Source organism: Pecten maximus, chromosome 16, assembly GCF_902652985.1.
Source record: "Pecten maximus chromosome 16, xPecMax1.1, whole genome shotgun sequence".
Taxonomy (NCBI): domain Eukaryota; kingdom Metazoa; phylum Mollusca; class Bivalvia; order Pectinida; family Pectinidae; genus Pecten; species Pecten maximus.
The window spans coordinates 29811778-29827909 of NC_047030.1; the positions used below are offsets into that span (position 1 = coordinate 29811778).

The following is a 16132-nucleotide window of genomic DNA, read 5'->3' on the forward strand; positions in this document are numbered from 1 at the left end:
TAGCTACGAACTATATTTTCATAAACTGGAATACACCGGAAAGCGTTTATACTCAATCTTCTGAGTTGTTATAATTAGGTCATTCGTGAACGATGGACTCTCAACATGGTGGCCATGGATGATCATGAAGGTGTTTTGTTCTTAACGAAGTAATAATAGGCCTAACCATTCGTTGTTTTTAGTTTGTAAGTTGTAATTCAAATATGTTTTTATCTAACACTGGAATATGATCGGAAACAACTTTGAACTTAGTTGTTTTTGAAAATGATCCAAGAAAATTGTGTTTAGTGCTTGTGGTACATTTGTCCCTACTTCTGATGTTTTGATATTAACCTGTTACCAAACCTTTAATATTAGCCTATCTGGCCAAGTCAATTTACTTAAAAGCATTCATATTTGAAAAAGTACATTTATCCCTACATACATATGCAGGCAGCACACGTTATATTTCATGACGTAATAAACATAGTTATATATACATGTAGTTATTTTCCAGTACAGGAACAGAGTAAGTTCCTCTACACTGGACTAAGTTATAATTAGTAGACTAAAAATACTTGGACAAGCGTGCATCAATACTATATCTATACATGAAGATGCAACAGTTTGAGTTAATACAGATAAGAGGTTATATTAATTCTAAGACACATAATGTGCAGTTATTTAGCAGTTATGTGATTAGGCAAACAAACTTTATGTACTTTCACTGAATCTTATTGGTTCGCATTACCATATTCCTCTGCACACTGGGCTCCAACCTATTAAATGATAAACTGAAATAGTTTGTCTGCATTAACTTGTGTGTCTTTCGTTCCCTCTGCTGCAATTTAGGGTCACTTGTCTTTTTCTTGGCCACTTTCAAAATAAGAAACATTTGTATATGTGCAAGACAAACTCTTGAACCCACAGAGATTTTGCACAAATTCCCAACCCACCCTGTGTCAACGTACTGTACCATAGACTGTTAAATGGGCATTCATGCCAAGGCTCTTTAATGTATGTAGGACTCCAATATTTCCTCACAAAAAAAAAGTTTCTTTTACATTGAATATTTCCCAACATTGATGAACAATGCAGTTTTTAATTGGTTATTATTATAGATACGATAATAATAAGTTGCATTGACAGAAAAAAATCAATATCTCCTTAATTACCGGTATATGCTCATGACTGAAAAAAAGACAATATGAGGTATTTTTTAAACTCATTTATTCATCTTCAGAGTCCCTTCTCTGAAAACTGGACACATCTTCATGTGAATGATTTCTTTTAAAGCCACTGTACACACATATCCTCATGTCAATTTCTGCAACAGATTTTGGCCCTTTTGCATTGATAATCAATCAAATTCCTACCCGAGATCAACTCTGCATACATACTGTATATCCTCCGATCCCTCTTCTCATTCCATTTGTCATGTACATGTAACCTTGTTCATCTTAGTTCTTCGTCTCATGAGATGTAACCTTTAGCTTAACTTGCCTTATAAGTTCTCTCAAGGTTTTGGCAGCAAGGAATTCTGAATTGGGGAAGTAAATGTGATTAAAATTGTAGAATAAGGTGTCTAGATAAGACCGAGAAACTTGTGTCAGTGGGACAGTCACAACATCAGCTGTACTGATGTAAGATTATTCATTCCTCTTATATATAAATGTACATATATGTTTAAAAAATAACAAAAAAAAACAAGAATTTCCACCAGGCCTTTCTGCCCTCTTAGGCGGAAGAAGCCCGATAGGGCAGAAAGGCCTGGTGGCCAAGTCTTGTTATTTGTTATATGTTATCCTTCACAAGGACAGATTCATTTTTCTTATATATATGTTTATATATATTTGATTCTGTTTTTATTTGGACAGAGAATTCCATGATTACTTTATAAACAAAAGATGGCAATGAGAAACCTTGTAGAGGGGGAGTGTGGGGGAACCAACTCCCTGATGAAGCTGACAAGTCATTTCACTCAGGACAAGGCCCTGAGACAGGTATATGTCAGATTTTGATCAATAAATATTCAGCAACTTTGTGGAGGAGCAGTCATAAATATGCATACTTGCCAATGTTATCTCTCTCAGACGTAAGTTAAACCCATTGTGGGGGCACTTTTGTAACATTTCAAGTCTGAAGTTTGAAGCTATACATGTAAAAAACAGTATGATTATTTGTTTTATGTATATACATGTACATTAAGCACAGATTACCTGATCAACACAATATTCATACACAAGTTGTTCCAAATCTAATGGATTTCTGTTAAAAGTTCTTTAATATCTAATTGTATAGAGCACCTAACCTGAGCCATACATTTACATAACTTTTTTTAATATAAGTTGCTTTGTGTGTTAATTGTATGTATTTGTGGTTGATTTCACAGGAAGGCCTTGGTAGACCCCCATCACACTTAGGAGTGGTAAGTTTTTTTTTATTTATAAATTCTGTAGTAATACTTGATAGATATGTACGTATTTAGTAAAAGCATTGTAGAAATTACAAAAGAGGTCTATAAATACCTTGGTCACAGGAAAGCTGTGTAATTTTCATTAATGAGTATACAGTTGATTTTTTCTGAAACTAAAAAAATGAATTCTCCATTGTATGCCAATATTGCTTGTAGATATTCAGTTTTTAGATCAAAAGATTTATTTTTATTCACAGGTAAACCGTCCTATCACTGAAATCTCTGAGCATGAGGTAAGTTGTGGTGTCAGGATATATGGATCTAATACCATAGATGTTTCTAGTTATATTAACACGATGTACTATAATTACATTTTATCATTCTAAGCAAAATCATCAGAGTATTGATGTGTATATTAAAAAGAAAACAATACTGTTAAAATTATCATAATGTTTGTTATAATCATCAGAATAGATGAACAGATTCAGTCATTCCATATATTTCAGAATTTTTCATATAAGGAAATTTTGGAATTTTTCAAATAGCAAGTACTTGGATGTTCAACTTTTTGTCTTTATGCTATAAACAGTATAAACCATATCTCTTCAGATAAAATATTCTACATTGTATTTAATTTTCTGTTCATTCCTTTAGTTAGTGGATGAGTTTCTGTCAGGGCCGCGGACATCCATGGCCCCACAAACATTCCACATGGGTGGTCTGCTACAGGAGATGCGGGAGATAGAGGAAGCGGAACTAAAATACGCCCCACAAAGAGGTAGGTGGTACGTAGGAGACAGAACTAAAATACACCCCACAAAGAGGTAGGTGGTACGTAGGAGACAGAACTAAAATACACTCCACAAAGAGGTAGGTGGTACGTAGGAGGCAGAACTGAAATACGCCCCACAAAGAGGTAGGTGGTACGTAGGAGGCAGAACTGAAATACGCCCTACAAAGAGGTAGGTGGTACTTAGGAGGCAGAACTGAAATACACCCCACAAAGAGGTACGTGGTACTTAGGAGGCAGAACTAAAATACACCCCACAAAGAGGTAGGTGGTACGTAGGAGGCAGAACTAAAATACGCCCCACAAAGAGGTAGGTGGTACGTAGGAGGCAGAACTGAAATACGCCCCACAAAGAGGTAGGTGGTACGTAGGAGGCAGAACTGAAATACGCCCCACAAAGAGGTAGGTGGTACGTAGGAGGCAGAACTGAAATACGCCCCACAAAGAGGTAGGTGGTCACACAGGAGGCAGAACTGAAATACGCCCCACAAAGAGGTAGGTGGTACGTAGGAGGCAGAACTGAAATACGCCCCACAAAGAGGTAGGAGGCAGAACTAAAATACGCCCCACAAAGAGGTAGGTGGTCACACAGGAGGCAGTTACCTCACCTCTTAAGGAGAGTGGGAGCTTATCTTGTCACCCCAACATCGTCATCACCTTCAGTTTCATTATCTTAATGTTAAGGTTTTGATGCAGGTGTTAAAAGGCATCATTAAACACCTTTATGATTGTACTAAATCTTCTTTAGTTTGAGGGTTGGTTTTGGGTTAACTGTTGTTTCCTAGAGTTGAGTAATAATGATAATTTCAATGCTTTCTACAATGCAAAGCCTTATTTGAACTATGTCTATTTCACTTTTAAATATTGCAATATTTTTTTGTTTGAATATTTGTATACATGTATTGCGATATAGATTCCAGTTGGTGAAATCACCCCCTAATTCTATTGTGAATTTTACTGATATACAGTGTGAGACAGACTTTGTACCCATGATGGTACTCTTGTTGATTTGGCAAAAAAAAGTTATTTATTAATTGCAAAACATATAATGTAAAAAAAATAACTTACCTGAATTCCCTTTAAAAGAATTATGAAGCAGTATACTGTAATTTTATGTGTGACATAGATGTTGATGAACTGTAGAAATGGAATATATACCTTTTTTACTGTCATCATTTTCTACATTAATTATTTCAAAATCTTAATATCCATTACATTCTTGATTTATTTTAAGACTGTTTATGTGTGCTACAGCCCTAGGGATAGCGGAGCTGGCCTCACAGGACAACTGGGCATCTGAATTCCTGAGTGACGGGAAGGAGGCCGGCCATCATGAATGGGCTGATGATTTTATGTCCCAGAAACCAGCTATTCTACCTCCCACAGATGTCAAATGGGCTGAGGACTATCTCGATCAGTCTGAACACAGGCCCTGGTGTGTAAAAAAAAATTGGTAGAATTTTCTTATTTAATTCAAAATTAAATTGTGATAACTTGTTATCTGAGGACTTGTGAATACACTTTGTTGTGACCTTAGAACTGTTGCTGTATGTCACCTAGTTAACTAATATTCTTGTCAGTAGTGACTGTTTAGATAGATATCGCATATTTCTTATGTTTTGCTATAATGAAAGGATTTTATGTAACCATGGATGTTGTAACAGGACAGAATTTATTGATTAGCTAATGGTTAAAACTTAATATTTTATACACTGTATATTCTTTATCAACATGTTTAGTCTTTCAGTACTTCGAGTACTTTGATTAAAATATGTAACCATTAATGTTGTTACAGGACAGAAGAATTTGAGAAAGAACAGATACTCGATGATTCCAAGTGGGTGGATGACTTCAGCACTGAACAGGCCAATGATGCTGAGCTCTCTCAGACAGCAAAGGAACTAGTAGGGGGCATTGATGACCCCAAACTCGCTAACTCTGAGGTAGGCTATGGCAAAACAGGAAAAACATTTCTTATTTACTACAAATTAAATCAAAACCAATGTGCTCTTAATAATTAATTTTAAAAACTTCACCATGGTGACAGTGTTAAAATAAGTTTTAATAAATTATATTTTCAGCGTTTTCATTAAAATTTTAAATGAGAGACTGCAATGGGTTTTAAGACACTTGCGCTGGTTATTTTGTTTGATAAAGTATGTTTTTAATATAATGTTTGGCCAAATATTCCCTGCTTTACGTCCCTTCCATTTGTATATATACAAGAGTACTCTACTTAACTTTCGAGCATTTTCTGGATAGTCTCCGCATTTCCTGTACAAAATCACCTTTCCATTCCTAAGCTTTCCTCTCCCATGAAAATACATCCCTGTTCATTCATAGATCTCTCACCCAGTTTATGATAGCATGTCTGTTTGTGACGAACACCAACAATGGTCTTCATCATAACTCTATCAGAAACAGATTGCAGATTGTTTGCATTTGCATAACAAGACTTATTTATTATGGCTAGTTCTCTATCTTGTCTTTTTTCATTTTTATATGTAAATGTAGATAAAACAAACAAAAAATAACAGAATTATTATTAATATATCAAACCCTGTCTTATAACATCATAGCAATACAATAACATTATAGTAAGTCAAACCTGACCTGGTATACAAATTTATTCTCAGTTTATGAAGTTTGTGAAGAGGATAGGCGATGGTGAGATAACAATAAAAGATAATGAAGTTGTAGAGAAAACTTCCGTGGATCGGGCCGACGATTGGGCTCAGGAATTTGTAACACATCAGGTACTATCTCCTAGCTACTCTCCTCCGCGATACTCACCTTGGTGATACTCACCTCGGCGATACTCACCTTGGCGATACTCGCCTCCATGCTTCTTTCGATACCTAGCCTTTTCTTTTCCCGCTTATCTTCCTGCTGTGCTGAGCTTCTCAACTTTTCTTTCATCTACATCTACATCTACACATTGGTTTTCTTGCCGCCCTGCTTAATTTTTACTTTTTTCCACTATATGGTGAAACATCAGAATTTTTTTCTCTTCTGTTCGTAGTCCATTGTATTCAGAATATATAAACAGTGACATAATATAACTACCCAGAAAATAACATAAATGATTCTCAGACATCAGTTAAATTCATTTTGTGGTTTATAAATTGCATGGAATTTTCACTACTATGCCCTATTAGGGCCTGTTTGTTTATGCCGACAAACAGGTTCGTCAGTTTTTAAATGTAATATTTCAAACATATATCTTTTATGGACCTGCAAATGTTAATACAGGCCTTGAAAGTCTTTGTCAAGGCTCGTCTGAAAGTAATATAAAATCACCAGGTCTGTCTTCATTTCTTAAATGAACAACATCGGTCCAAGTCATAGTGGTCTTAATGTTTGGACGTCAAAAACGAAAATGGCCTAGAGTAAAGATTTGTGAAACTGAACTGAGTTGTTTCCCCTTAGTGCATTTTGTCTCTGCTGTAATTTGACATTCTGAGTGTCCTCTCTACTTCTAGACTGCTTGTATATTTGTCATACTTTCATTACTTTGTAGTTTATGTTTCAATGTATTTGAGTTAATTTCAAATATTATGCTGTTTTTTTTCTCTGACCTCGTAATGATGTTTACTGTTTTGTAAATATTGATCACTTGTTGATTTTTGATCATTATAAAATCAGCAGAAAGCGCTTGATATATTGAATTGGTGTAAACGTTATGTTGGTAGTACCACTACTAGGTTTTTGTTGGAATGAGTAACCCCTGATACACCAAATGTCTTGTAATAAACCTGCAAAATGTTTCACATTCTGTATGCTGTAATGCTGTATATAGATATCTCATCACAATGTTTTTAGATTTGTAAATTTGTGAGATTTGCACTTTGTTTTACATGACATCAATAGTTTAACCTTTCTTGAACTAATATATGGTGATCACTTGCTACTACTCAGCCAATGTGAAGTTTGTTCGGTAGTTTCAGGTTTTAGGAAAAAGATTGTTTTTTCAGTTTAATAACTTAAGAACTTAATTTGTACCAAATATGCTTAATTCTTGTTTAGTCTAAGAACTTTGTACCAAATATGCTTAATTCTTGTTTAGTCTGAGAGTAAACTGATTATATTAAGATGAAATTAATTTAGAAATTAGGATTTATTTGATCTTTGAGTTGATCTTTGAGTTTCTTGTATTCAGGGACAAATTGGTGTGAGTTGAATGATCTTAAAATGTCTGTTGCTATTCATTGTGTAAACACAAAGTGTTGTTTTGCCGTACTCATGACAACTCGACTATTTCCTGTAGACTGCTGGGAAGTCTGTTGTTGACCAATGGGAGGAGGAGTTTGCTGAAATGACAGGAAGTAGAAACACTGAAGATGAGGACTTCTGGGAAAAATTACAACAACATTGGGAGGATGTGGATAAGTATGTATATGTTGTGCCTGCCTAACAACATTGGTAGGAGGTTATACCAGTGTCTGTGATACCTTGTCGTACCTACATTCACAAAGAAAATTTAAGCTTGTTAGCATTTTGCAAAGACAAAGTTCTGTTCTAATTTATAAGAATTAATAAATGATTAGCAAAAATTGATTAATGACTAGCAAAAATTGATTAATGACTAGCAAAAATTGATTAATGACTAGCAAAAATTAATTCATGACTAGCAAAAATTATAAAAAGTACCTGTGAAACAACATGCTATCAAACTTCATATACTTTGTCTGAGTTTGCCATCACATATTATTTCTTTTTTTGTGGATTCAGAACCAGAGAGGATGGCCATCCATGGCTGACAGAGTTTGAACAGTCAGAGCCCTATAAGGTAACAGAATTATGTCTTCTTGGAATTTCTCATGCTGATATATCTGTTGAGCCAGAAAATTAAATCTAAAATGAGTGACAATTTTGACAGTATCTTTCTCTTTTTTCAGGCCTATGAATTCGAACAAGAAAACCCCCTCCTTGATCATCCAGACCCCTTCCAGGCAGGCAAGGAGAAGCTAAGTGAGGGAGATATTCCAAACGCTGTCCTGTTATTTGAGGCGGCAGTACAGAAAAATGATCAGCACATGGAGGTAGGCATTCAATGTTACAATGATGGCGGGGTGTTAAGTATTATCTAGAGACAGATGTAAGTATGAGTCTGTATGAAAACTCTTCAGGGCGTAATATTCAAACTTAATTTTTCTCTTGAAATCTTTTCAGGACCAAATATTCAAACTTTATTTTTCTCTTGAAAGCTCTTCAGGGCGTAATATTCAAGCTTCATTTTTCTCTTGAAAACTCTTCAGGACATAATATTCAAACTTAATTTTTCTCTTGAAAACTCTTCAGTAGGTAATATTCAAACTTAATTTTTCTCTTGAAAAACTCTTCAGTACAAAATATTTAAACTTGATTTTTCTTTTGAAAACTCTTCAGTACGTAATATTCAAACTTCATTTTTCTCTGACTGAATGTCTATACCTACACTCCAGTTGAGTGGTAAAGTATTATTATGCAATGTGATACGTATGCATACAATCAATTTGATAAATATCGAGACAAAAAGTTACATCATGCAGAGACTCTGCCACTTATTTTCTGATTTGACGAGTGGTTGTGTTTCGGCCCAATGTATGGTAATCCATTTGGTACTGGTTACTGACTATATACTGTATTGATGAAGCTGTACTCTATCTGTTTCCATCATTTATCAGGCGTGGCAGTTTCTGGGTACATCACAAGCCGAGAATGAACAGGAACCTGCAGCCATCGCCGCACTGAAAAGGTACCAGCAATATTACTTTGTAGTCAGAAATGAAAAACTTTTATCTAGTGGTATATTGTCCAATATTATATGTTATTATCATTGTAATTTGGTGATGGACAATATTTCAAGGATCTTCTGTCTTAACCCTTTCACCCCTACTGACTATATTGGACTTCAAATGATGGTTGTGTGGAAGAGTCCACAAACGTTTCTTAGGGTTGAAAGGGTTAATTAAATTATGATTTGTCAATGACATCATGACATTGATATATATTGCTGTCTATGATGATTTTAAGTATGTAGCTACAAAAACGTTACATTATGTTATTTTTATGGTTTTGTGTTGACCAGATGTCTGGACCTGAGCCCTGGCAACTTAACTGCCCTGATGGCCTTAGGTGTGAGCTACACGAACGAGTCCCTGGCCTCTCATGCCTGCCACGCCCTCAAGTCCTGGCTGAAACACAACCCTAAGTACACCGCCCTGGTTCCAGGGGAGCTGGAAAACGAACCCAAAGTCTCTTCCTATGTTTCTAGGTAAGTAAATATAACTTAAAATGATTATTTTCTCATGGCCCAGTGAAAGGAAAATTTTCATCTGGATGTTTTTACATAAGCAGAAAGTTTTGAATAAATAACATTCGTGATTCAATCGTTAATTTGTTTTTTCTAAAAGGCTCTTTAATTTGTTATTTTGAGCAGAAACACGGCAAAACTTAAACCTAAGAGATATGTAAGGTTCAGGTGAGCAAGTTTATTTTCGATACAACATTTTTCCTCAAGCACTCAAAAAGCTCAGTAATCAGAATCGAAATACAACATCTTAAAGGCCATTGTATGTCTTGAAGAAATAATTAAGTCTTGAACAGTGACAAAGTTTCTAAAATTACAAAGTGGAAACATATAGATAAAAATACTTGCAAAGAACATAGACACAGAAAGAGTGAAGTGCCAATGTCCTCAAACCACTTTGCCCCCCCTCCCCCTCCGCCCCTCCCCCCCCCCCCCCCCCCCCCAAACAAATGAATTAACAAAAGAAAAAAAAATTTATTAATCAGCAGTAACAAAAAAATCATTAAAAGTCCATTCCTGACAATTAATCAATGCTATTTTTGCACTGCCTTGCTATGTGTTTACTTGTAGAACCTAGAATTCTTTCCCATAAAAATACCTTGGTTTTTAGTGGAGAATATTGTGAAGAGTTGTCTCAATGTGTTTACCAGTAGGTCTGCCCCTTTTTCTGGTATTTCTCCATTACACACTGCTTTTCCTATACACACCCCACATCCTGGCTATATTCTGTGAACAGAATGTAGTATACTATATATCTGATAAAGAAAGACATGAGAAAAAGACCAACTAATCATAAAAATCTCCATGATGTCACCCTTATATAAATAAATGTTAAATTATTTTGAACAGTTTAGTTTTAACAATTTGTTTTAACAGTTGAAATGAAGTTTTCATACTTCAAATGCTGGGCAAAAAGTCACATTCAATGAACAAATCAGGCAGCAGACTTTTGTATCAAAAATAACCAACGAGCATGATCAGCTGTAATGTCGAGATAGAACTCAAATTTTCTCAGAATAAAGATGTTTCATCAAATATATGTTTTGCTAGGAATGGAAATGAATGGAAGCTTTTGTACATCACATAACTAAGATATTATTATGAAAAGTCATGAAAACAGCATTTTATGAAACTGATGTGAAATCTAAATAACAATGTTCTCACTCGATTCCTGTCCAACTGCATCTTCGCTAGCCATGGTTTCTGATTACGTTACACTCAACAAACCCTTAAATTGGCAGATGTAGTCGTCAGTTCTGGCTCTCTAGCGGAGATTCCAAATTACCACCCTTTATGCATGAAATTTTCGACCAATCAAAACGTGTGTTACCGATGTACTTCATCGGTGATGTTTACAAACACATGTGGAGTCTTGTGTCATTTTAATGAGATATGTGTTCAATGACTTATATAAATTGATCGAACACTGTGAATGTTTCCCTCAAGATTGTACATCTCTGTATTTAGGTAAAATGCCATGGCATCAACAAGGTAGCTCAGTACTTGGCACCGCAATTTTCGTTTACTGCAAAATCAAACCTGAATGTAAAATGTGATTTGATTGGGTGCCCTGGGATCCCAGGGCGCGACGGTTTAAACATGACTATATCTGCCAAGGGTTCGTGGAGTGTAACGTAATCAGAAGCCTTGGTGAGTGAAGATAGTCAAGCTGGTGATGTCACATATGATACTGTGGTTGAAACAGTGGGAATCTACAGCTCAGTGTTATGGTGACCTTAACTTAATATGTAATGGGGGTTATCATATCTGTTAACAGTGTATTGATATATGTGATATATAAGATTGATTATATTACAGTTCAGAACACGGTGAAGTAAAGGACTTATATATACAGGCAGCGAGAATGTTCCCCCAGGATATAGATGCTGACGTTCAGGTGGGTAATATAACCATGATCCTGAAGCTTTTTCACAGCAGCAAAAGAAAAATTCTTGTATCTTATTTTCAAAAACTTATTGAAAATCAATATGGAAAATTAAGGTGAAAAGGTCAGTTGGAAAATCTCATTGCGACACAAAAATTGTATCGTAGAATTGGAGCCTATTGTTTGTATTATAGAATTGTAGTCTATTGTTTGTGTTATAGAATTGTTGTCTATTGTTTGTGTTATAGAATTGTAGTCTATTGTTTGTGTTATAGAATTGTTGTCTATTGTTTGTGTTATAGAATTGTAGTCTATTGTTTGTGTTATAGAATTGTAGTCTATTGTTTGTGTTACAGAATTGTAGTCTATTGTTTGTGTTATATAATTGTAGACTGTAACTTTATATTATAGAGCGGTCTAGGTGTGTAGACTGTAACTTTATGTTATAGAGCGGTCTAGGTGTGCTGTTTAACCTGAGTGGGGAGTACGACTGTAACTTTATATTATAGAGCGGTCTAGGTGTGCTGTTTAACCTGAGTGGGGAGTACGACTGTAACTTTATATTATAGAGCGGTCTAGGTGTGCTGTTTAACCTGAGTGGGGAGTACGACAAGGCTGTCGACTGTTTCTCTGCAGCCCTACAGGTCAGGCCTAAGGTAAGTCAGTTTAAGATTTTATATATTAATACTTGTCAAATTATTTTCTAATGACCTGTTCATATTTTTCTTCTATCCATCTCAGTGACTAACAAATTTTGCAAAATAAAGCTTAAAAATTATTTTAACTTTTTATTTAAAACAGTGACACATTTTATTTTTGCTAAATAGGTAATTAGATTTTTTAAAGTAGTATTTTCACTGAAAATAAGCTTTCCCATACCAGGAGTATTTGTGAGTTATGTAGTAATATGTATGTATTTGTAATAGGATGCGTTGCTATGGAATAAGTTAGGAGCGACCCTCGCTAATGGAAACCGGAGTGAGGAGGCAGTCGAAGCCTATCACCATGCTCTACAGATAGCGCCGGGCTACATACGATCCCGGTACAATCTGGGTATCGCCTGTATCAACCTTGGGGCTCACAAGTAAGTACAATATTGGTATACATTTTCCACGTTTGATAACTTCTTGAGAAAAAAAATAACTTTGGTTGCCAAAATTGTTCTTTTCAGGTCACGATTGTAAAAGTAGAATTTGAATTGTCATTATATAATAACTGTACCTCCCACATATTATACATTATCTTAAGGTAATGTTAATCAGTCAGATATGTTGCATAAGTAGAAGTCAATGTCAAAGGTCAAGGTCAGAAATGTAAGATTTTGTTTCTTTTCACTGGTTGATATTTTGTGATTATGTTTTTACAAGGAAGTTTTTAGGGTTGTATATAGAAACATTTTACCTGAGGTCAATACCCATTCATGCAAAGGTCAAGGCCACAGGGAAATTTGTTTATTTGTATGTTCTGTGTGCCAACGTTATTGAGAAATTTTAATTGTTGATTGAAATGCTTTTACTGAAGATTGATTACTGTGTCTCAATTACATGGTCCAGTTACACAATCTCCAGTTGTAACAGATTACATGTATAATAACATGGACAGGTACCTTTGGCCTTTTGATATTTTTAATGGACGTTTTCATCCATCTTGTCTTTTTATTTTTAGAGAGGCAGTTGAACATTTCTTAACAGCGTTGAATATGCAGAGTCAAAGCCACGGACTGAAAGATCCACAATTTGTGATGTCAAAAAACATTTGGAGTACCTTACGTATGGCCGTTTCCCTGATGGGACGGCCCGACCTTTACGAAATCTGTGATAAAAATGACTTGGAACGATTAAAACAAGAATTCGGCATGGGATCTTGATATCAAAATTGCTCAGTGTCAGATGGTGCATGTTCTGCTGTAAGAGAACATCAGCTCAACGATCAAGACAGTCTGGAATGTTTGCCAGGAGTGCTTCGTCTGATGCTGAGCAACTGAAGTAAAACCAAGGATGGTGTTGCATATATTTTAACACTGACGGAGTTAAACATTTCTGTTGTTGATCTATGAAATTCTACAGTTATTTGAACGACAAAAGATTGTATTAAGGATATTGATTATGGATGTCAGAAGAACTTCATTTCATCATCATCATCATCATCATAATCATCATCATCATAATAATCATCATCATCGTCATCGTCATTGCCATCGCCATCGTCATCATCATCATCATCATCTTTGTGTTGTGAAGTCTTGCCTGTTAATTATTATGTTTCTTCTACCACAAACACTTCTCTGTGCCTTGTCTCAGAGTGGGGACAACTCAATGATTAACTATAGTGTTTTTGTAGCAGTAGAACTGCAAGTAAATCGTAAAGTAAAGAAGTAAATTTCTCAGTATGAATGCTGAATGTCTGTAGTAACAATATATTGTGTGAACATTGAAGAACATTGAAGAAAGCATCCAAGATTATTTTTTGTTAAGAGTTATCCAGATATTGTGTGATTACTCGTGATGGCTATATATAGATTATAAACAGAACGTACCTACAAACAGTTATTCCATAAAATGTATCCACATGTTACTAAGTATTTATCATTAGTGTTCATCGTCGAAGCTACCATTTATCACGGCCTAATCAATTAACAGGTAAAATATAGGTAATAACCTTACTTATGTTTATACTTCTACAGCAATACGTTTATTTTGTTTACATCTTATTAAGTACAGTCAGGGTTATTTAAGGATGTGCCTGGTTGTGGAGGTGGAGGAAAGCCTGAGTACCCAGAGAAAACCCACCAGCCTACAGTCAGTGTCAGGCAACTGACTTCAATACAACATTTCTTAATAACATTATGTATTTTACTGATATTTATTTTTGTCAGATAAGTACTTGAAGTCCCGATATCTGTTGTACTGTACATACACAAATTTTACAAAGCGTTAACAGTTTTTGTACAAAGCCCGTGTCCAAACTGGTCCATTATGCCATATATCAAGGAATCCTCTATCATATGTTACGTCAGCCCTATTTAATCTGGAATTATTTCACTGGTATCACCATAAAATCACCATTTCTTCCATATTTCTCAGTTTAATGTCTTTGTTCACAATTTTGTTTCCTCTTCATAAAGTATGAAGATCTTATAAATCATGTCAGATTATTTGTTCACAATTTTGTTTCCTCTTCAAAAAGTATGACGATTTTATAAATCATGTCAAATTATTTAAGTTTATTTATCCTGATAAATTAAGACAAATCATTGTAATTTATTTATCCTAATAAATCATGTCAAATAATTGTAATGTATTTATCCTGGTAAGACATGAGAACATTTTATTTTCTCTTCATAATTCTGAGAGTTCATCTGAAGCTGAAAGTGTTTTAACTTGATAAATAAATTATTTCATTAAATAAACATGGACATGTATAAAATAATAAACCTTGTTATATTGTCCATTGCTGCATTTTCACCCTTTTTACTGCCAATTCAGTCTGTATGTCTAATTCCCTGTTCCTCATTTACTGCAATTATCTCTTATAATGCCAGATTTTCACTCTTAGACAAAAGCTGACAGTATAACGAGTTGTAATGAGTAAAATTAATTAATTAATTATCGATTAAGTTTGTTTTGTTGTTGTTTACCCTGATATTTTTACGAGAAATATTTTGAGTATTTAGGACATGTAGTATCTTGTAACTACATGTATACAGTAACGATCGTTAATCAGATGTTTTAATGATTAACCTCAGGGATTAATTAAAGCTAATTAAAGAGGAATATTTGATGAAGTACATAGTTATTGAATTTAATCCATATAATGGAGAAATATACTGGGTTAGTGGTGTTATTCGGTACAAATAGTGTTGTTCTTCAACTGTGTATATTTGTAATTGAATGAGAGAATAAATTAGAAATATCATTAATATAATGGTTATAATTTACTACTGAGTCCTATTGAAATGCTTTGTAGAGGATTAAACGCACCTCACTGTTATGCATCAAGGATCCAAATACAGATTTTTTACAGACATTGATTGTTTGTGTTATATTATCCTGTAAAGGGGGATTGTAATGCTGAGAAAGTATGATATAAAAAAACCAATGTACTTAAAAGAGATATTTTATACCAATCGAAAATAAAGTGGATAATCCTGGTAGTATCCATGTTGTTTTCTGATCAGTCCCAACATGCAATATATGCTCAACAAGCTTATATTAAGGAACCAAGGGGAACTTATATATGAAATTTGAGAAAGATCCCTTCAGTACTTTCTGAGAAGTACCGAAACAAGTAGCAATAACAAGAATTGTATACGGATGGATGGAACACAGACGCAGGACAATTTTGAAAGATTTTTGCTGGAATATTTGAACCAATCAGAATGCTAGGATTGTAAGTGTACATCAAAATCCAGAGGGGATGGCAATAGGCTGAAACGTAACTGTGTTACATTAAGCCTAATAAAAATGATGTGTTATTAAAATAATCACATGACTGACTGATCAACTCAGTTGGACACACCACAATGTTTCCTTTTTTCACTCTCAAAAATGTCTTCATTTTTGGGATGAAATCAGTATAAACAGGTCTTGTCACCTCTTAAAGCTAACACAATTTCATCTTTCAAATCACAATTGAAATTCAAACTGTAAGTTGAAAGATAACTTCTTGAATTGCTGCTTTAATACTGAAATAAGTTAGAACTCGGGTGACTGTTCAGGCCCGTGGGCTTCTTGATATTTTTTTTTTGACAAGGAGCTAATACGACAGGTG

General features: G+C 34.7%; 1 protein-coding gene across 2 annotated transcripts; it reads left to right on the forward strand.

Moving 5' to 3' along the window:
- Positions 1–77: 77 nt before the first annotated feature.
- LOC117314779 (peroxisomal targeting signal 1 receptor-like) lies at positions 78–15388 on the forward strand. 2 transcript variants are annotated; one of them, XM_033868877.1, is made up of 17 exons: positions 78–185; positions 1857–1982; positions 2372–2407; positions 2653–2688; positions 3050–3173; positions 4440–4620; positions 4981–5128; positions 5822–5941; positions 7453–7574; positions 7917–7974; positions 8084–8227; positions 8852–8922; positions 9256–9441; positions 11296–11374; positions 11932–12018; positions 12289–12446; positions 13028–15388. In XM_033868877.1, exons 2-17 carry the CDS (start codon positions 1887–1889, stop codon positions 13227–13229), a joined length of 1848 nt encoding a protein of 615 aa, XP_033724768.1. In that variant the 5' UTR covers positions 78–185; positions 1857–1886; the 3' UTR covers positions 13230–15388. The 2 variants fall into 2 exon arrangements, with proteins under 2 accessions (XP_033724768.1, XP_033724769.1); XM_033868878.1 differs by lacking the exon at positions 5822–5941.
- Positions 15389–16132: the final 744 nt, after the last annotated feature.